This window comes from Epinephelus fuscoguttatus, linkage group LG8 (genome assembly GCF_011397635.1).
Source record: "Epinephelus fuscoguttatus linkage group LG8, E.fuscoguttatus.final_Chr_v1".
Lineage (NCBI taxonomy): Eukaryota > Metazoa > Chordata > Actinopteri > Perciformes > Serranidae > Epinephelus > Epinephelus fuscoguttatus.
The window spans coordinates 10,177,387-10,198,783 of NC_064759.1; the positions used below are offsets into that span (position 1 = coordinate 10,177,387).

General features: G+C 40.9%; 1 protein-coding gene and 1 long non-coding RNA gene across 3 annotated transcripts in view; one reads left to right on the plus strand and one right to left on the minus strand.

Moving 5' to 3' along the window:
* pear1 (platelet endothelial aggregation receptor 1) overlaps positions 1-21,397 on the minus strand; it is a 90,330-nt gene that overhangs the window by 20,318 nt on the left and 48,615 nt on the right. For both annotated transcript variants that reach the window (XM_049582832.1, XM_049582831.1), the window contains exons 5-12: positions 18,470-18,562; positions 9,129-9,375; positions 4,600-4,702; positions 4,035-4,171; positions 3,042-3,254; positions 936-1,110; positions 613-733; positions 308-471 (exon numbers count right to left, since the gene is read on the minus strand). In XM_049582832.1, coding sequence (XP_049438789.1) covers positions 308-471; positions 613-733; positions 936-1,110; positions 3,042-3,254; positions 4,035-4,171; positions 4,600-4,702; positions 9,129-9,375; positions 18,470-18,562 — 1,253 coding nt within the window. The remainder of the gene's footprint in view (positions 1-307; positions 472-612; positions 734-935; positions 1,111-3,041; positions 3,255-4,034; positions 4,172-4,599; positions 4,703-9,128; positions 9,376-18,469; positions 18,563-21,397) is intronic.
* The window catches only part of LOC125892712 (uncharacterized), a 40,833-nt gene that overhangs the window by 8,201 nt on the left and 11,235 nt on the right, over positions 1-21,397 (plus strand). The window contains exon 3 of the long non-coding RNA XR_007449777.1: positions 2,617-2,771. This is a non-coding gene — a long non-coding RNA (uncharacterized LOC125892712). The remainder of the gene's footprint in view (positions 1-2,616; positions 2,772-21,397) is intronic.

The window sequence follows — 21,397 nt, forward strand, 5'->3', positions numbered from 1 at the left end:
GATTTTGGCACTGAGTCTTTCCATGGGAAGGACTCTGAAGATTTCTTTATACCATTGTGTTAATGGGGGGTTTTTCTTGGATCCAGTTACATTGGATTGGTAATTTTACCTGGGAGTGATATGTGTTGTGCAGTTTGTGTGCAGCATATAATTTTTTTGTCACCTATTTGTATGTAAGGTTGCTTTTATTGTTTCCCTAAAGAGAAATCTGTTAATAGTAGAAATAGTTGCATAAAAACAGACATGTCACAAAAGATGCCATTTCTGTACCATTTGATAAACGAATGGGTGAAGCTGCAAGGCTTACCGGGCACGGTTGGTCACAGCGCGCCCCCTGCCAGCCGGCTGTGCAGGTGCAGGATCCATCTGCAGGATTACATTTTGCCCCGTTGGCGCAGTGGCAGGTGGCGTTGCATCCTGGGCCCCAGGTTCCCTCAGAGCAGGGGGTGGAACAGTCCGGCCCTCGCCAGCCTACAGGCACATGAAGGACAGTCAGCCATGTTTGATAGAAAGTCAGTTCACCACTTTTGCTCAAGTCATGCATTCATCAGTCTGTCAATAGGTCAGGCGATCACACATCTCCTCTTTAACACCACTGTGAATATTTTTTACCCTCTTTGCAGAAGCAAGTGCCGTCAATTGGCGAGCAGTCGATGAAGTTTTCACAGGAGCACTCCAGGGAGCAGTTCTTGCCATAGGTGCCACTTTTACAGAGATTCTCACAGTGAATGCCCTGAAATAATAAATAATATTTACTTTAATAATAAACCTAGAAAGCAGATAAAAGGTGAGATAAACATACAGTAAGAATAGGCTGGTAGATCTGAGCGGTAACAGCAAAGACAGTGACAAGAAATATAAATATGATTCATAAACTTAATTTATTAATTCATCCACTGATTCCTAACTTCATCATACTAAACTCCACCACTCACCGTAAACCCTGGAGCACAGTGGCACTGTCCTGTGGCACTATCACACACCCCTCCATTCACACACAGACACGGCTCCAGACAGCCATGACCGTAGAAACCGTGAGCGCAGGTCTCGTTACAGAACAGTCCTGCCCAGCCTGGCTGGCATGTACATTCTCCTTTCATTGGGTGGCAACTGGACAATAAAACTAGAGGTTAATATGATGAAATTGTTGCAAAGAAACAGTGAGAGAGTGCTGCGTGTCAAAGAAACATTGTGCACTGTATGTGTACTTGTAGAGGTGGAAATCATGAATCACTGTTGATTTGAATCACTTCTATCACCTTTTTTTTAATTGCAGAGCAGTTCTGAAATCAAAAATAATCTCATTGGTTGAAAAAAGAACTCAGCTGTTGGAGCCAATGAATCTGAGGGCAATTAAGCTAAGCTAATTAGCAAACATGCAAACCCTCACAGGTGTTTTCAATTAATTCTGGTTGATTAGGTCATTATTTGCCTCCACAGGTGCAGCAGGAGGGTGAGTGGGATGTCAGTCAAGCACAGTCTGCACACACTCCACACCTGGGTGTGGGTTTAAGTGGGTGTGTAGGGTGAAGGTGTGGAGCAGCCTCAATGAAAGCTAGGAGCAAAGCTAGTTACAGTATTATGAACCTAAACTGACTGCGACTGAAAAGAACTTTAAGTCTTGCTGAGTGCTTTGTTTAACGACCCCTCCAGTGAAAATCAAGTTTTTTACCTTGTTAATGTCTATGTGCATGTCTATATGGTGTTTTTTTAATGTGCTGCAAGACATATCATGAGTCAATTAAGCAGTCAATGCCATGGCTGAGCATTTTCGCCTCTGAACTTTAGTGTACTAACTAATGATAGTCTCAAAAGCCTGGATTCCAACAGAGAGAGTTTCTTAGCCTACATCACAAAACTTAGGAGCCAATCATGTCAACTTGTGAGGTGGAGTTTTCCTTATGATTAGCATAATGCTATGGCGAAATTAAGGCAATAAATTGTGAAGACAATAAAGCCTCCACAAAATAGCATTTTAAATCTTGTGTGTGATTTATCCTGGCTTCATATGAGCTTGTTGCTAGGCTAATTTATACAATATAAAATGCCATAGGCTTGTGCTAATAACGTCAGCATGTTGTATTTGTTCGGAAAACGTGTGAAGTATAAGACAGTTGTTTTGTCAGTGAACCTTGTGAGTTGTAATAGAGCCGAATTTTGTAACGTTACCTTTGTTAAATGTTGCTGTTGTCCCTGGCTTCATATGAGTAGAGGAAAAGTTTGCTAGCCACTACGCTAATTTATACAATGTAAAATGCCATGGGATTGTGCTAAAAAAATAGCATGTTGTATTTGTGGGGAAAATGTATCCGGATAAAGACAAGTGTTTGTCTGTGAATGCTGTGAGTTATAGTGAAGCTGATTTGTGTACTTGTGTTTGAAATTGTCTCTATTAAACCATGTTTAATGTGTGTTTAATGTGTGTTTTGAATCATTTAAACTTTTTAGCACTTCACAGAAACCCCACTGCTGACTAGTGTTTTGGAGGTGTAACTGCAGAGTTACACAGACACAACCAGTCTAGTTAGCAAACCTGCTGGCTCTCACTATCATGAAGGAATAAAGATAACTTAAGAAGTCAGCACTAAATTTGACCCTTGTTTCATTCTTTTCCAGTTACCAGGTGGCTAATGTTAGCCTTGTCCAGAACGGGGCTATCAGAGCCAGCCTCCTGGTCGTTTTACGGACACAGATGGCAACAATGAGCTCATCGGGCCCACCAGCATCAGGTGCTGAGGACTTAAAGACATATTTGGAGAGGCCTTCAGCAGGTAAGATTAATGCTTTCTTGGAAAGTTTCTCATGTAAACACAAATCTGAAACCATACACTGTGTTAACATACCAGGACTGGCTTCTAAGGAGTGGGTGAACTAAGGTCTAAATGGGGCTACTAACTTTCTAAAACTGTGTCTCTTTGGCTCCGCCCACTGCAGTTTAGCTCAACCAAAATTAGATTCTTTCTTTCTCCAGAGCAGCACTGCCTCAGAGACACGTTTACATTGCTCAAACACCTGTTATTGTTTCGTCAACATCCACTCACCTGAGTGTGTGTTTGTCCTGGCAGAGACACAAGCGCTCACAGTGCATGCCGTATTTGCCAGGTGCACACATCCTGTCCCTGCAGTGCGGACCACTGAAGCCCGGCTCGCAGAGGCAGCCTCCATCGATGTTGTAGCAGCGTGCGCCGTTAGCACAGTCACACACACCTTTACAGTCCTGACCATAAGAGCCTGCAGCACACTCCTCATTACACCTGGGGACAGGAACATGAAAACAGTTTTTCTACTCTGGCCTCAAGATGACATCATACTGTTACAGATTTCTTTATATGGTCATCTGCTCCAAACACGCTACTGCAAGTGTTTACATCACATATGTCATAGGCTACATGCTAACATCAAGTCAACATGTAATCTTTGTTGCCGATGTTGTGAATTTCTCCCAGAGCTTGGACCATATTTCTGCTGGAACGTGTCCAGTTGGGTTTAGAAGCTTTTATTAGGGATTTTTTTTTGCTGTATAAAGTGCTGCTTATCTCTGTTATAGTCATTGCCTGGCTGCAAGTTCGCTGCCAATGTACATGTAGCTACATGCTAACAGGTTTAGCTTGTGATTCTTAATGTAAAAAGTGCAGCGATTCCTTGTTGCAGTCATCTTTTGGCTGCAATGACTGTGCAAAGACGCTGAAATACAGAAAACCCACAAACACAGACCAATCAGAGCAGACTGGGCTTTTTCCTCTCAGACAGAAGATAAATACAGGTGTTCAGGCACAGACATTATGAGAAAAATAATGTGTTTTTTCCCCATGAAAGCATGCAAACATGTTCCAGTAGAAACCTTAAATACAGCTATGAACCTGAAAATTAGCATAATAAGCCCCCTTTAATACCAAAAGACATTTAGTATATGAGGAACATAAAATACTGAATCAAGGTGTCTCCACCAAGCATTGACTTAAATTCTTAAGACAACAAGTTTTGTGGTTTGGTTCCTGTCTTGCTATGAAGCGAGAAGCAGTGTGCATACACACCTGTTACCAGTGAAGCCTTTAGCACACTGGCACTGTCCAGTTTCAGGGTCACATTTGCCCCTGTTGTGGCAGACACACTCTTCAGCACAGTTTTGTCCAAACCTTCCCTCTGAACATCTCTCTGTGCAAACTGCACCCTGCAGAGTAACAAGGAAAAAACATTGATGTGGCAGAAAGACAAGCCAAGTACATGCAGATGCGTCATCGCAAAAACTGGAGTGAATCGCCACCAAGGCAACTTTACAACTGATGTAGTTACTCCGAAAATAAGTGGTTAGTTTGCTCTCTGATGGGATCACAATCATGTCTCCTCTCATGCATGTCTTCCAAAGACAAAAAAAGAAAAACTCATGAGAGATTTTTCACATCAGTGGAAAACCTTGCATCTGCATGTCTCCAGAGGGGACAGGTTACCTTCAAAATGTCTTAAGGAATAAGTCAGGGACTGTTTGTCCAAAGTTTGGAGCCAGCTGGAATATAATACGAAGCTAATTCAAAATCTGGCAACCTCCACGGGCAACATGAAGGTTAGTGTTAGTGCAAGCTTTGAAACTTGAAAACATACCGTCCATCCAGGCGGGCAATCGCAGATCCCTTTGCCCTTACAGATACCACCATTCTGACAGGGGCATCGCACCTGGCATTTTCTGGGACACGCCTTCTCACAGCTGGGGGGAGAGGACGGAGTCGATACTTAATAAAAGTTAAATGAACCACTTAAGTCAAAAACACTCCATGTGTCCTAGGACATTCCTGAGGATTTAAGTAAATGTTTTGTTCTACAGTAAAACTCAGAGTTTTTATGAAGTTGGCTATTTAAGGATCTGCACAAACACTGTAAAGTTACTGAGTACATTTACTCAAGTACTTTTTGAGGTTCTACTTTACTTTCTGTATTTCCTGTTTCTGCTACTTTCTGCAGCAAATAAATGAAAAATATTATACTTTTAACTCCTTTTTATTTGACACATTTAGTCATGGTTACTGTGCAGATTAAAAATATAATCTATCATTAAATTCAAACATAGATTAATATAAAACTTTATTGATCCACTGGGAGAATTCCAGGAGAGAATAAAACTAGCTCCGCTTTTACCAGCTGCAACATTAAACTGATGAGAACATAATGCATCAATAATTATAATACAATATTGTGATATTCAATATTCTAACATGATCCTTTCTGTATGATGAGTATTTTTACTTTTGTTACTGTAAGTATTTTTTGATGCTAGCACCTTTTGTACTTTTAATTATTGACATTTTGAAGACATGACCGTTACTTGTATCTCTGACTAAGTAAAAGATCTGAGTGCAGTGAAGTCAACCGATCCCTGTGAATTCCAGCCTTGCAGTTTTGTCCAGTGACCGCAAATTTGACCTATCATCAGTTTCCTGTGAGTTTCACCAATCATAGCAGCACTGACTTCCTCACACCCTTGCTTCCGGTTGTGAAGAAGCCGACATGTGCAACACGAACGTCTGACATTTACCAACAAAAATTACAGCTAAAGACTGTGCTGGGCGATTCCTTGATGTTCTGCATGAAAGCAGAGGTAAACTACTACAAAAGGCATCAATTGACAAACACTTTGCTACTCCAAAACACACTTGGAGAACGGCTGAAACACAACAGACGAGCCAAATCATCACGACAGAGGCTGTTGCATTCAGATCTGTTGCATGAGCTGAAAGAATCAAGATGAGGTAGAATAAATATGGATGGTGAGTGGTAACTTTAGTGTAGTATTAATCAGTGGTTTGCAACTGGTGGGTCGCGGTCCAAAAGTGGGTTGTGGCTCGCAGACCTGTCACATTTGTATAAAACGTACTTCTTTTTGAAGTACAGTGAATTTCTGGCACACAGCTTTTATTTTTAAGTGCAGTTTCCTGCTGTAGAGTGAGGAAATAACAAACAGCTACTTGACAGTGACAGCAAACTAGTTCGACGACATGGCCAAACACAAGTATGACACTGAATATATGTAACTGTGTGGACCGTGAACTAATGACTGAGGAGAAATCTGGACCCTGTGGATGGACCAGTTGGGAACCACTGGTATAAATCATAAACTCAGAATAGAGTCTTTTTATTCTCAATGGAACAAGTAGCTATTTTTGCAATTTTGTGGGAAAGCCGCTTTGAAGTCAGGCATCTGAGGTCGCAACAATTCCCCCCCAAAAAAGCAGCCTGACATAATGACCCTATAGACAGCATTTCACAGTTCATACAGATCGATTTTTATATTCTCCTAACGTAGAAAAGAAGAAGGCGATAAAAGAACAGCAGTAGAGAAAGTATAAAAAAGGAGAGAGCAATAAAAAGGAAAAACTAACAGTAGTTCTGTGATCACTATAAGTCTTGGCATTTCAGCGGCTTTGTGGGAATCATCAGCACAGTTGGAACGTGTCTTCGACCAATCAGATTACTTGGCTAAAACTACCTGTAGTACAGTTCAGCGTTGGGATATTTTCTAATACACCCTCTGGGTGAAATAATATGGACTGACTTCAAATATACACAAATCAGTGCTGCCAAGCCCCCGTTCTTATTTAACTCTAAGTGGAGTTTGTTCACATTGGCAGTACAAGAGTTTCCACTCATATTTGGTTGGGAAGAATTTTCATTGCTTACTCATCCTCAGGGGCATCTAAAAACAGGGTGTAACAGATGACTCATGGATTATAGTGTTGTACACCAGGGTCTTTTTTCCATCCTAAAGTGAAGTTGTGGAAACAAATAACTCGGTAAGAGCTGACAGATCTGTGACTGACAGACCTCCTGGGAAAATTTAAGATAATGAAGACAAGTGTAATGAAGTGATGAGTAATGATGTGAGGTATCAAGTGTTTGCTAAATGAAATAACGAACTGTACATACTCTAAAAATGGCTGATATAAAAAAAGACATTGTGTCTATTTTTAGCCACACTAGCGGTTTTACTAACGTAATTTTGTAGAGACAATCATGGTTCCCAGAGGATGAATCCAACTAGTTTTGGTCGTTCCCCTGACTCCTCCAGTGACACCAACACAATGTTAAATTTTGGATTTAAATAAAATATCTCAACAACTTTTTTTTGGACTGCCATGACATTTAGTTCAGACATTCATGTTCCTCTCACTGTGAATGTTAGTAACTTCTCTGATTTTAAAATCTAGAGTGATTATCAGGTTAACATTTTAATTTGTGTAATACTTTAAGTTATGACCACATATCCCGGAAAACTAATGACACTCCCATCAGCTTCAGCTTTACTTTGTTCAGGGCAAATTAGCAAATGTTTGCATACTTACACACTAAACTTGGGTTGCAGCGATATAGTGTACTGGTTTCAAGGTATACTGGGATATAAAAGTTGATGGTTAGCATACAGCGTGTACATTTGCTTATCTACAATATTTAAATAAAAAAAAAAAATTTTGAATCCTCCCTTTATTTTAGTTATTTTCTAGGGGGAGATGTTTTACACATACTTCCATCAACAAAATGTTTTATAGTAATAAAATGTTTGTTCAACCAACAATTACTTCTCCATTTTCGTTCCTTAAAGGGTCATTCTGACTGATAGCAATATAAATTATGTAATACAGTGATACCATAAAACCAAGATATTTTCTGAGACAGTTATCATACCATGAAAATCTCATACCAACCTAACATGGTGACCATTATACTTGCCATACACCAGCATGCTACATTGTCACAGTGAGTCATACTGTAGCATGCTGATGTTAGCATGCACCACTGTGTAAGTACAGCCTTGCAGAGCGGCTTGTATCAGGGCCGCCCACAAGATGGGGGAAGCTTTTCTGGGCCCCCAGCGGAGGCATGGAGGCCAGCAATAATCATGTTCAATAAACAATAATAAGCAACAGTAACAATAAGCAACAATAATATTTTATTTTGAACAAAAACCAAAGCCGTTTTCATTTGTCGTTGATTTAGTAAAATGTTTTTTGTAAGATAGAAATGTGGTAATTACTGTTATATACATATACATGGGTTATTTTTGTCTGACACTGTTAAAAGGTAATAACGATGGTTTACTTGGAAACATTCTCGGAACCGATCAGCTGTATTCGGCGTCTGACTTCTGGCAGACGGCGATACAGCCTCTGGGGGCAGACCCCCGATTTTTTGGCATTCCGGTTTGATTTGGGCGGAGGAGGCGAATTTCCGTTTCCAACTTCCGTTTATATATAAGTAAATATGCTAAACCATTACGATGGATTCAGAGTTTGCAGTGATGCCAATTATGTTCCACCTCGTTAGTTCACCGCACGACATACAGTACTGCTACGTCATTACATTGCACATTGAACTTTGACCATCTTGCACATATATCTGTCTCAGTCCATAGTGCGAAATTTGAAGTAAAAAAAGGCAGAGTGGATTTGTAATAGCAGCTCTTAACATTATCACATAATGTTACCCTGCTGCTGTTACTTTGCAACATATATATAGTTTCTTGTAGATTCTAACATATTATAATCGGGACAGTAAAATTACACATTATCTGTTAACTGTTTTCGCAGTTAACGTCCTTTGTTGTTGGTTATCTTTATTTTCATTTGGTTAACTAAACTATTCCTGTTATTACTATTTGACTGGTCATCAGTCACTTTAATGTGCTTTTGTCTGTCATTGGGGATTCTGTCATTTGTCTGTGGTTCAGTTAATGTGACATATCTTACACTGTGCAGAGGATTGTGGGTCAGAATAGCCAGAAAAGCATGCTGGCTTGCATACTGCAAAATATGACTGGATCTAGTAGAACATCTTGGTATTTTGCCATTCTGCATTTGATGTATTATGCATTGGGGCATACTAAATCTTTTTCTGGCATACTAAATAGTATGGTGGTGCGGGTACTGGAATGCCCAGTTGGTCTTGTTGACAGATTTGTGTTGTGAACCAGTTTGAATCGATTGGTATTTTGACCTTAAGTAATATCTGCATGTAATTTCAGAGACATTAAAACCATTCCAAAATGCTACTGTAGGTTTATTCTTTGTATCTATATTTATACGGACTCTCCTAACATGCAAAGCTCCTGTTCAAAATATATTAATTTATTTTTGTATACTTACAAAGTCCCACTGAATCCGTCCCGACATACACACTCTCCAGTTGCTTTATCGCAGGATCCTCCGGTCCCACACTTGCACCTCTGCAGACAGCCCTTCCCGAAGCTGCCTGCTGGACAGGACTCCTCGCAGTAGCGTCCTATGAACCCTGGGGGACACTGACACGTCCCTTTGTTGGGATCGCAGAGAGCTCCGTTCTCACACTTGCACTGCTGACTGCAGCCTGCCCCCCAGTGTTTGTCATCACATGCTGGAAGGGGACAGAAAAAAAAACAGTTATTGATTGAATATGAAGAATTAGCCAAAATATTGAAACATGCCCACTAAGCTCTTGTCTGTTTGTGCTAAATTGTTTTAAAAATGTAAATGTAACTTTTGACTGTTGGTTTGTGGGATTTGCCTTGTATTTTTGTTTAATATTTATCTCCAAGTTTGATACATTTCATGATTCTTTGTACTGAATTCAGTTTAAGAAAAGATTAATCTCACTGAGACTACTGGGGAAAAATTGATCTAATGAAAATCAAACAATACCACCTTTATATTGGGACTTTTTAAAACCTATTCATCCAGACAAAGTTAGATTTTTTCAGTACTGCCACTTCTCCTGCAGTGAAACAGCTACACACATTCACACCAGGGAGGTTCTCACTTTAATTGCCCACATTTTCCAACGATTCAAACCAGTCAGCTTCCAGTAATACGCCTCCTACTCTAAACATTGAGTCAAACCAACTCTGCAATGCTGGAACTTAAATAAAAACACTCAAGCAAAATAAGATTACCCATGATTATTGCAACTTGCATACAGTGCAAGTGCGATCACTTTGCGTCAGTTTTGTTTTTCTTTATTCAGTTTTCCTCCCATACACTGTGGTGTACGCTTACAGTTACATGTGAGGTCATGAAAAACAAACAGAAACAAATCTGGTTAAATTCAACAACACAGAGATGAATAGCAGAACAGAAACCAGACAAAGAGTGCTTGACATAAAGTACTGACTCTTCCACGCATTACTGTGGATCTCCCTCATGCTTACACACCCAAATCTGCCCCTTTAGCCCCGCAGTGTCATATTACCAACAAATAATTTCCAATTGGCAGGCAGATTTGCATGGAGCTCACAAGACGGACGAGCTCTAAATGGTTAATTTTACAGAAGCCTGGGGATCGGCTCCGGGGGGTTAGCGTGCAGTGAAGATTCACACAAGGTTTGGATTTCAATTCACGATGAAGAGATCGCAGTCCACTGGGTCGTGTATTGAGAACACAGATTGGTCATGGGTGCATTCTTCAAATTTCTCATCAATACCTTCGACCGTCTTGGACATCATCGAGCAAATGTGACATCCAATAGCGCTGACGCAACACATGGATGGGCGTCAGTTATCTTCTCTGGAGCTAAAAACAATTCCAGCAATTTCATGCTGACGTCTGTGAATCATCTTGCTTCATGTGAGCAGCAGACATTCATCAAGGCATGTTCCCAGCTCTCTCCCCCTCCACCCTACCTTTGCCTCTGCTGCACATATGCCCTGCCACAGCTTTGAAAAGTACAAGGACTGCTTTGACAATAATTACACACAGTAGAGCAGAGCCAAATTTGGCCTGGAGCAAAACATGCTGCCATGGACTGCAGTGTTTATTGCACTAACGCGGAGCAGGACCCTCGCCTCTTTTTTGTTTAAATGAATCATACCTTCACTTGTTCTCTGTGTGGGCATCGGAGAGGGGTTCTGCCGGATTGTGTCACGTTGACTAATGAGATACTCAGCTGGAGCAGCAATTATGTTTACACAGACATTCTCCAGGACGGCAGGGGAGATTTACCGAAGGGGTCTGCAGGACTGTCAGCATAAAAACTGATGCATCCAGACAGTAGATGAGTGGATGGGTGAAACTTCCCAGATTGGACGTGTGATTTTTGAGCAACCAGCTGGCAGAGTCCAAGGCCTCCAGTGACAAAAACTTCCCATCTGTTTGTTTATCTGCATGTAAACATCCAACCTCAAGTGCATGGCTTTCTCTGAAAGTGTGGCTGAGTTTGTTTACCTTCATCAAATACACTTGCCTTAGCTTAAGTGTGTCTAACTTTGATTTAATCATTGTAACGACAAGCTCTGATCAAACCTCTGACATCTGACGTTAAAGCAGTATTCACAGCCAATTTTCCCTCTAAGTGTTTGCATCTGTGCATGATAGTTCAGTGCCTTACAACATGTTTGATTATTTATCACAGTGACACAACAAAATACAGCGTGACGACCACACAGACTCACTGTGTAGTTTCTCTGTGACCTTGTGTAGATAAAATTTGCTCTCTGGTCTCTCTAACAAATGTTACTCAACAGCAATGTCTCTTTCCAGAAATCATGACCCGGTTACTCAAGATAATCCAAGAACCTTGTTGTGGGCAATTTCATATTGGAACTGTTTTCCTTTTACCAAACTACACTTGCCTACGGTATCACAGCAAAAAAGGAAGCATGCATCTACTCATCGTCAAGAGGCTCATGCTCTTGACAGTGCGAAATGTCCATCATCATCTTCCCTCTCTGCTGAGGTTAAACATTATGTCAAGGTGACACTGCTTGTGTGAGCAGCAGTAGGGAATGTGGAACCTTGTGTGTTTTACTCATTGTAACAGGTTAGAGCAGCCACACTGCACAAGTGAGCAGTGCTGTTCATGCAGCATGGCTGCTGCTGCTGAACATCTAGAGCAGTGGTTCCCAACTGGTCCAGCCACAGGGTCCAGATTTGTCTTAAGTCATTAATTCAAGGTCCACACAGTTAAATATAATCCATTCCATTCAGAATGGACCTGCAACCAACTTTTGGACCGTGATGGAACCACTGATCTAGAATTTAGCAGTACTTTATTTTTTTTTAAGAAAACAGAACATGAAGAACATTGCCAGGCATTATGAGATTTATTATATCTGGATAACAGACATACCATGCCATGGATTTCAAGGAGGAGGGCCCTCTACAGCACTCAGCAATCTACACACAATCTGGAAATCCATCGGTAAAAAAACAAAAAAAAAAGGATTTTTTCTTTTTCTTCCTTCACCTCTGGAGGCACTGCCCGTAGTTTTTTGACTTGAAGTGCAGGGGCCTCGGGGATCGCTCAACCCCTTCACTTCCGGCGGTGCCCCCAGGGAAACGCCTTGTTGTTTATAGAAAACCAGCAGAGTTTAGCCATATGTATATATATATATATATATATATATACATATGTATAACATTTTTCACGTCACTATATCACCGTTTAGACTAATGTGATGTTTCTCACTGAAGGCATCAAAACTATGAATGAACACATGTGGAGTTATGTACTTAACAAAAAAAGGTGAAATAACTGAAAACATGTTTCATATTCTAGTTTCTTCAAAATAGCCAGCCTTTGCTCTGATTACTGCTTTGCACACTCTTGGCATTCTCTCCATGAGCTTCAAGAGGTAGTCACCTGAAATGGTTTCCACTTCACAGGTGTGCCTTATCAGGGTTAATTAGTGGAATTTCTTGCTTTATCAATGGGGTTGGGACCATCAGTTGTGTTGTGCAGAAGTCAGGTTAATACACAGCCGACAGCCCTATTGGACAACTATTAAAATTCATATTATGGCAAGAACCAATCAGCTAACTAAAGAAAAACCAGTGGCCATCATTACTTTAAGAAATGAAGGTCAGTCAGTCCGGAAAATTGCAAAAACTTTAAATGTGTCCCCAAGTGGAGTCGCAAAAACCATCAAGCGCTACAACGAAACTGGCACACATGAGGACCGACCCAGGAAAGGAAGACCAAGAGTCACCCCTGCTTCTGAGGATAAGTTCATCCGAGTCACCAGCCTCAGAAATCGCAAGTTAACAGCAGCTCAGATCAGAGACCAGATGAATGCCACACAGAGTTCTAGCAGCAGACCCATCTCTAGATGTTAAGAGGAGACTGCGCGAATCAGGCCTTCATGGTCAAATAGCTGCTAGGAAACCACTGCTAAGGAGAGGCAACAAGCAGAAGAGATTTGTTTGGGCCAAGAAACACAAGGAATGGACATTAGACCAGTGGAAATCTGTGCTTTGGTCTGATGAGTCCAAATTTGAGATCTTTGGTTCCAACCGTGTCTTTGTGAGACGCAGAAAAGGTGAACGGATGGATTCCACATGCCTGGTTCCCACTGTGAAGCATGGAGGAGGAGGTGTGATGGTGTGGGGAGTTTTGCTGGTGACACTGTTGGGGATTTATTCAAAATTGAAGGCACACTGAACCAGCATGGCTACCACAGCATCCTGCAGCGACATGCCATCCCATCTGGTTTGCGTTTAGTTGGACGATCATTTATTTTTCAACAGGACAATGACCCCAAACACACCTCCAGGCTGTGTAAGGGCTATTTGACCAAGAAGGAGAGTGATGGAGTGCTGCGGCAGATGACCTGGCCTCCACAGTCACCGGACCTGAACCCAATCGAGATGGTTTGGGGTGAGCTGGACCGCAGAGTGAAGGCAAGGCCAACAAGTGCTAAACACCTCTGGGAACTCCTTCAAGACTGTTGGAAAACCATTTCAGGTGACTACCTCTTGAAGCTCATGGAGAGAATGCCAAGAGTGTGCAAAGCAGTAATCAGAGCAAAGGGTGGCTATTTTGAAGAAACTAGAATATAAAACATGTTTTCAGTTATTTCACCTTTTTTTGTTAAGTACATAACTCCACACGTGTTCATTCATAGTTTTGATGCCTTCAGTGAGAATCTACAATGTAAGTAGTCATGAAAATAAAGAAAACGCATTGAATGAGAAGGTGTGTCCAAACTTTTGGCCTGTACTGTATATATATATATATATATATATATATATATATACATATGTATAACATTTTTCACGTCACTATATCACCGTTTAGACTAATGTGATGTTTGTAAAGTCTATACACACAATGATTGAACAAACATTACTATTTCTGTGTGCACATGTTGTAATTAATAATATGGTTATCGTAGATTAGCTGGGCTAATGGTTAGCTGTTAGCCCCGTTAGCGGTGTCTGTAGTAACTCAGTAACTTAATAAACGGTCCGTGAAAAAGATATTTTTTCCAGCGCATATCTTAGTTACAACATGATTGAGCTAGCAAAGCAGTTTTGTGTTGCTATGTGTGGTATTTATTCAGTTATGGGAAATCACAATGTCTAGAAAGCATCAATGGCTGCAGCTGACAGCAGCAGCAAAGCTAACATCAGGACGTCATCTGTTAAAAGCCTCCTGTTGTTGGATACGACATGAAACTACTCCAGTTAGCTCAATCATGTTGTAACTAAGATATCCGCTGGAAAAATATTTTTTTTCACGTTGACGAGATGGTGTTTTGGGTGGAGCGGTCGCTATGGACGCGGAGCTTGCTGTTTCTGTAGGTACACATTTCCTGGGGACGCCTGCATGTCTCAGTCACGCCCCCTCCATTGTGATTGGCTAAAGTGCAGCATCGTTCAAACTCAAAGCACTTTTTTGCTTCTGTCTGTTTATTGTGAATAATTGGTAGGACCATGTCGTTGACAGTGCACGGCTCTATGTGTGAACACTGCATGTGTGCAGGCCACAGCAGTTGAGCATGGTAGTCGTCAAGCACTGCTCACACAGGCAGTGTGGCCCGGTCGTTAGCTAGCCCAGTGGTGCCAGGTGAGATAGCAGTGTATGCACGCTTAACTGTGCACTGTGATATGGATTGTGGGTGTAGTTAGGGAGAAAGAAAATGGTTTCTTTATGAAACTGCTCACAACAAGGTCTGCAGATTATCTTCAGTAACCAGATCTTAATTTCTGGAAAGCGGCATTGCTGTTGAGTTTTTTTAATACATTTTTTGGCACTTTGAGCACCATAATCTGAGTGCAACTCACACCAAAACAATCTATACTGATAACTAGCACTACAGGTAAGATGAAATACATACATTTTGACTTTAGGGTGAACTGTCCTTTAAAGTTAACCCGTGTGATGGAGATATAAATATGTATCCATATAGAGTATCATTGGCATGACCTCTACAGTGATACAGACCAGTATCTGTAATACTGAGTGCATGTAAACTTACTGATGAACACACACTGGCATCTCTTGACTGTCTTTTAAGGAATGCACACTGATATGTTGGGAAAATTCTTCTTTCTCCCCCTGAGAGTTATCCAAGTTTTGGTTTGGGTTTTGCTTGCGTACAAAGTCCACATAATCTGCTGGTCATCCAAACAACCTTCCTTGCTTGTTTTTTATTCCAGGCTCTGTGCCCTTCTATCAAAATCTGCCCTGGAACATGGTTTATGTAAAGCAATAAATTCTTTGACGTGACATTTTGTTGCTCCCAGTGAGCCACATTCCTGTTTTTCTCTCACCTCAATCACTGCCATTACAACCATAATCTCATTTTTTATTTTCTCCCACGCATCCTCTCTCTCTGGCAGTGGTGAACTGTAACTGAGTACATTTACACAATACTCTATTTAAGGACAAATTTGAGGGAACTTGTACTTTACTTGAGTTTTTCCATTGTATGCTACTTTCTACTTCTACACCTCTACATCTCAGAAGCTTCTCATATACTTTCTTTTACCTCAGGACAGCTTTAGTTGCTTTTCAGAATACAATGACTCATACCCTTGCTGTCCAGTGAAAACCATGTATCTCCAAATTTGGTGATTTTGAATGTTAATATTTGTGATAAACAGAAGGATGAAGCATTCCTTTATGTGTTGAGACAATTCTCCTACTTCTTAAAGGAGCAGTGTGTAGGATTTAGATGATTTAGTGGCATCTAGCTGTGAGGATTGCAAATTGCAACCAGCTGAAACTTCTCCAACGTGCCAAGCATTAACTCCTATCGGTGGTCATTGTTCAGGAGGTTTTTACTGGGAGCCAAATTATCCGTAGAGGTTTCTTCCTCTCCAAAAACCCCCAAAACAAAACAAAAAAAAAACAGGTGATTTAAACTGGTGAAAACTCGAAATATTTATGTTAAAGATCAGTGTTTCTCCAACACTGTTTGGCTCCTCACAGATAAGCCTCTAGCCTATTACCGACTAAGGTGTGCTCACCTTTTTCTCTGATAACTTAAGATCCAGACGTTCAGGAGGTTTTTATCAGAGGCCAAATTATCTGCTGAGGTCTCCTCCTCTCCAAAACAAACAGAACTTTTGATTTACACTGGTAAAATAAATGAATAAAGCACTTTAACTTTAAATAATAAATGCTTTCCAGGTGCTGCTCGACACACAGAGGCTGCTAGCTGTGGCGGCTGTTGCAAAAATGCAAAAGACCCTGTCTAGAGCTAGTGTTTGGTTTGGTTTGTCTGTTCTGGGCTACTGTAAAAACAAGGCGTTGCAACATGCCAAACGTTGTTTACGAGGACACACTTCCTCTGTAGATATTAACGCCTCATTCTGAGATAACAAAAACACAGTTCTTATTCCAGGTGATTATACACTAAAGAAAACATACTTATTATATTATATTCCATTTCTGCCAATATATACCTCTAAATCTTACACACTGGACCTTAAAGATGAATAAAGTCTTTCAAGCTTCTCTTGGATCAGCTGGAAAATGCATCAACACAAACTGCATCTTTTTAGAGATTTGTGGTTCTCACAGGATAGTGACACTACAAACATATAGTGATCTTATGGAGAATGATGCATTGCTGTAGATTAGACTACCAAACAGTATATAACGGAGTTAAAATGAGCACAAATTTAAATATCTACAGCAGTAAAATGCAACATGACACATTAATGCAGCAGTAATATTCATCCATAAACGTTTTATAATTGGAAAACACTGACAGGGAGCATTTTACTGCACAGTGAGTGCTTTTACTTTTGAAACTTTAAGTACATCTGCTGATAGTACTGACATACTTTTACTTTAGTAAGGTTTTGAATACAGGACTTTTACTTGTAATGGAGTATTTCCACAGTGTGATATTGGTACTTTTAGTTACGTAAAGGCTCTGAATACTTCTTCTACTACACCACTGATTTTCTTTTCCACCTTCTTTCATGTGTAGAGCGAAGAGCATTGAGTTTATTTTCCCTTCCCTCTTCTTTTCTCCATAATAAGGGGTAAACAGTCCCTAAAGGAGTTCAGTATGAAAACCTCAGGCCCCTCTCCTCTTTCCCATACTTAGATAGCTCAACACACAGGCATCCAGGAAGTGTCAGGGCTCATTCTGCCAAAAAAGACTCCATTATGGGACGATACACTGGAGCCAAGGCTGGAGGGAGGAGGAAGAGAAGGAGGAGTGGAAGAGGAGAAAAGAGCAGAGTGAAAGCAAAGAAAGAAAATTTAAGTGAGGGTTAGAGGAGGGAGGGAGTGTAAGGAGAGACGGAGAGGGAGAGAGAGTGGGGTAACATTTTCCATTTCCCCTTCCCATCATCCCCCTGTCAAGACACCAACCACTACCCGTTAAAGCTAATTCCTTCTCTGTGCAGAGGAATAGAGGGGGAAAATGGAGGAGGGCTGTGTACTATTGACCCAGCTGACTGTGTTGAAATGGGCTGAAGGTAGTGGAAAAACCTTCATTTCACTTGGGGGACAGCAGCCCCGTGAAATGTGGCTCTGGTTTCACACTCCACGTTGGTTGCACGATCAAATTTAAGGACATTTCAGACAAGACAAACTGGGTTAGACTCACTGTTCTGAATCGGTGCCTCGAATAACTATTATATAACCTTTTCTGCTGACTTTAGTTTCGTAAAAGACGTCATAACGGGCAGAAGGAGCAGATTTAATATCTTTTTCTTTGTTCCTTTTTATAGACTATGACTACTCTCAGTATATCATTCAATATTTAATTCATAATTTATTACTTTCATGCTATTTTGTAACATTAGTTGGAGCAGAAGCTTCACTTGTATTACTTTATGTTGTATTTCTTTAGAGTACTTCTCAACTTTAATTAGAAAAGCTGCTCAAAAGTTGAGTTATTATTATTCATTTTGAATAGTAGGTGAGTGAAAGATGGAGGTGCAGCTCCTTTTGGTCTAGTAAACTGGTTTCTGGACTGAGGCTGACATTAATGACTCATTGCTGTGGATGCGGTAATGCTCCCTTGCTGTTTCCATTGGAAAGCTCTCTGAGTGTGATGGAGTGGTGTATGTGAAGATCAGCCACTTGACTAATGGCCCGTTGTCATTTCCTGTTGTGTATGTCAAGGTTATTTGTGTGTGCACCTGAAGAGAGAGAGAGAGAGAGAGAGAGAGAGAGAGAGAGAGAGAGAGAGTGGTGGAGGAGAAAAAGCAAATGAGAGCGAGTGAGTGAGGAAATGTCTGTGAGCGAGGGGAAAAGGCTGATTCATACCACTGGAACAGTCGTCGCCTCGCCAGCCTCCCTCACATTGGCAACGGTCTGGAGCGACACATCGACCGTGGACACACTCCTTGGTGCAGCGAGCTGTTGATGAGAAACAAACTTTAAAACAAACCCAGCTTTGTGGAGAATAGTCAAGTGGAAATATTCAGTATGCAGTAGATGACAGACAGTGGACAGTGGACAGACAAGTGGACTGAAGTCTGAAAATTTGATGCACTAGATGCAAAAACAAGTGCAACTGTATTTCTCACTTAATTTATGACCTCACTAAACATTTTCCTCATGAGTTCATGATCTCAATCACTGTGTCTAAGTCTTCTTCAATACAGCATAGTGTTAATTTTGTAAATTATGGTCCCATTTAGAGTCAAACAGACGATAAAGCAGGGTATGCTTTAGGGCGGGGCTACCTTCAAATTGACAAGTCACAACCATGGCAACCCATCAATCAGGATAGAGCATTGATGTATAAAGAGAACTGAATACAGTGTTGGGGGCAAACAAACAAACAAACAAACAAGATGGTAACAGCCAAAATGCCAAAATTGAGGCTCCATAATGGTTGTCCACAAATCAGTGGGTGGTGTCACAGTGGCTACGCCCACTTCTTTTATACAGTCTATGGATGTACTCCCATGGCCCAATACAATGAGCCCAAGAACACCTTCATCAGCAACACCCGCTGTGGTCCATCTGTGATATGAATCTGACTGGATGTTATTTAATTCACTAACAGTTATATTAAAGTGGATATTGTGAGACTAATTATTTTCCATTATTTTTCAAGAACATGTGACACTAAAACTGTCTGTGTTTAGACTCGAACTCTTGTTTCATCCTTTTATTTAAAGAAGTCTAAACAATGTCACTTGACTCCCTCCTTTGCACCTGTCATGATTACCACAGCCACTAGAGGGCTTTGTCTCTTGAACATAAACATACAGTTGGTGCTTCTCAATGTCAAGGAAGGATCCTTAAACGACTGGATTTCAAGGCTACGTCATCAAATCCAGCCAAAGGAATGTTTCGGTGTCAAAGATCCTTTGAATCCTACCGTGGACCGAGTCCTTCCTTCAGAGAATTTTCAAGGATGCATGTTTGTATCCTCAGCAGGCATGAAGTACCCACAATTCTTTGACCACGAGTTGCCTGAATTTAAGGCAGGGCCACTTCAGTGGTCTCGGAAGGACTCGGAAGGACTTCAGTGATGCACACCTGGGCACCCGCAAGCCTGTTCCAATGTGTGCTCTCGGAATGCTAGGAGGGAGTCCTAACTATGCTCAATGGGACCCAACTTGGAAGGCCGAGCACCCATCCTACCAAGGGAGCATCCTGGACTTTGAGAGGCACTGAGTATTAGTAGTATAGTATGAGTCATTTTGTGGCTAAATTGATTGATGCTGTTGTTCTTCTTTCAGTAGGTTTGGCCAGGTTTCCATGCCTAATGCTACCTCTTAGTACTATTAATGCTGTTAGTTATGTATTGTAATGTTTTGTTTGTGCGTTAACTAGTTTTCACATAATCTAAAATGCAGCATGTGGCCTTCAGCTTCAGGTTGCAACTGCTTAAAGTTGGTCAGAGGTGTGTCCTGTGCAACTTGACCTTAGCGTAGCTGGTATTTTATCTGTTATTGTGACAATAAACAAACTGAGTATCAGCCTTAAGGCAGATTTATACTTGAGCCTACACTGTATCCTACGCATGTGACCTACACCATTGCAGTTACACCTTCAAAACACTAGATGGCGATGGGGTTTCTGTGAAGTGTTGTAAAGTTTAGTTGATCCAAAACACACATTAAATATGGCTGAATAGAGGAAATCTCAAACACAAGTACACAAATTAGCTTCATTATAACTCGCAGCATTCACAGACAACGCACTTATCTTTTGCTTGACACATTTTCCCCACAAATACAACATGCTAATATTTGTAGCACAAGGTAGCACCTATGGGGGCGTCGGTGGCTTAGTGGTAGAGCAGGCGCCCCATGTACAAGGCTGTTGCCGCAGCGGCCCGGGTTTGACTCCAGCCTGTGGCCCTTTGCTGCATGTCACTCCCTCTCTCTCTCTCCCCCCTTCACACCTGTCTGTCCTGTCAAATAAAGGCTAAAAATGCCCAAAAAATATCTTTAAAAAAAAAAAAAAAAAGGTAGCACCTATGGCATTTTACATTGTATAAATTAGCCTAGTGGCGAGGGGAGATTTCTTCTACTCAGATGAAGCCAGGGACAACAGCAACATTTAACAAAGATAACATTACAAAATTCAACTTTATTATAATTCACTAGGTTCACAGACAAAACAACTGTCTTATACTAAACACATTTTCCAAACAAATACAAAATGCTAACGTTATTAGCACAGGTCTATGGCATTTAACAGTGTATGAATTAGCCTAGCGACGAGTAGAGATTCCCTCTAATATGAAGCCAGGATAAATCACACACTAGACTTAAAATGCTATTTTTGTAGAGGTTTTATTGTCTTCACAATTTATTGTTTCTTATCTGTGAAATCAAAGTAAATAAAAGCTTTGTTTCCACTGAGGGAAATGGTTTCATCTTACAGAAATAGACAGGAGGTCTACGTCGCCACAATTATATGGATATACTACTGTATGTTTTGTTTCTAACCAAATCCTACTTGCTTAGCAACTCTACAATTTTTCCACGTACACACTGGTATAGTTCCCCTGGCTGAGAATCACTGGTATAGGATAGGCCTATATAAAGCGATGTGTATTATCACAGATGTCTGACACTGACACTACTTAATGATAATTTTGATGTCACTTGTGCATATGTACTCTTTGTGCCCCCCTCCCCCCCCAAGGTAATAACTGTGTCCTATTTGTGAAGTGTGTGTTATTTTTTGAAGAGTGCTAAGAAGGACCATGTACCGTGTGTTAAATCC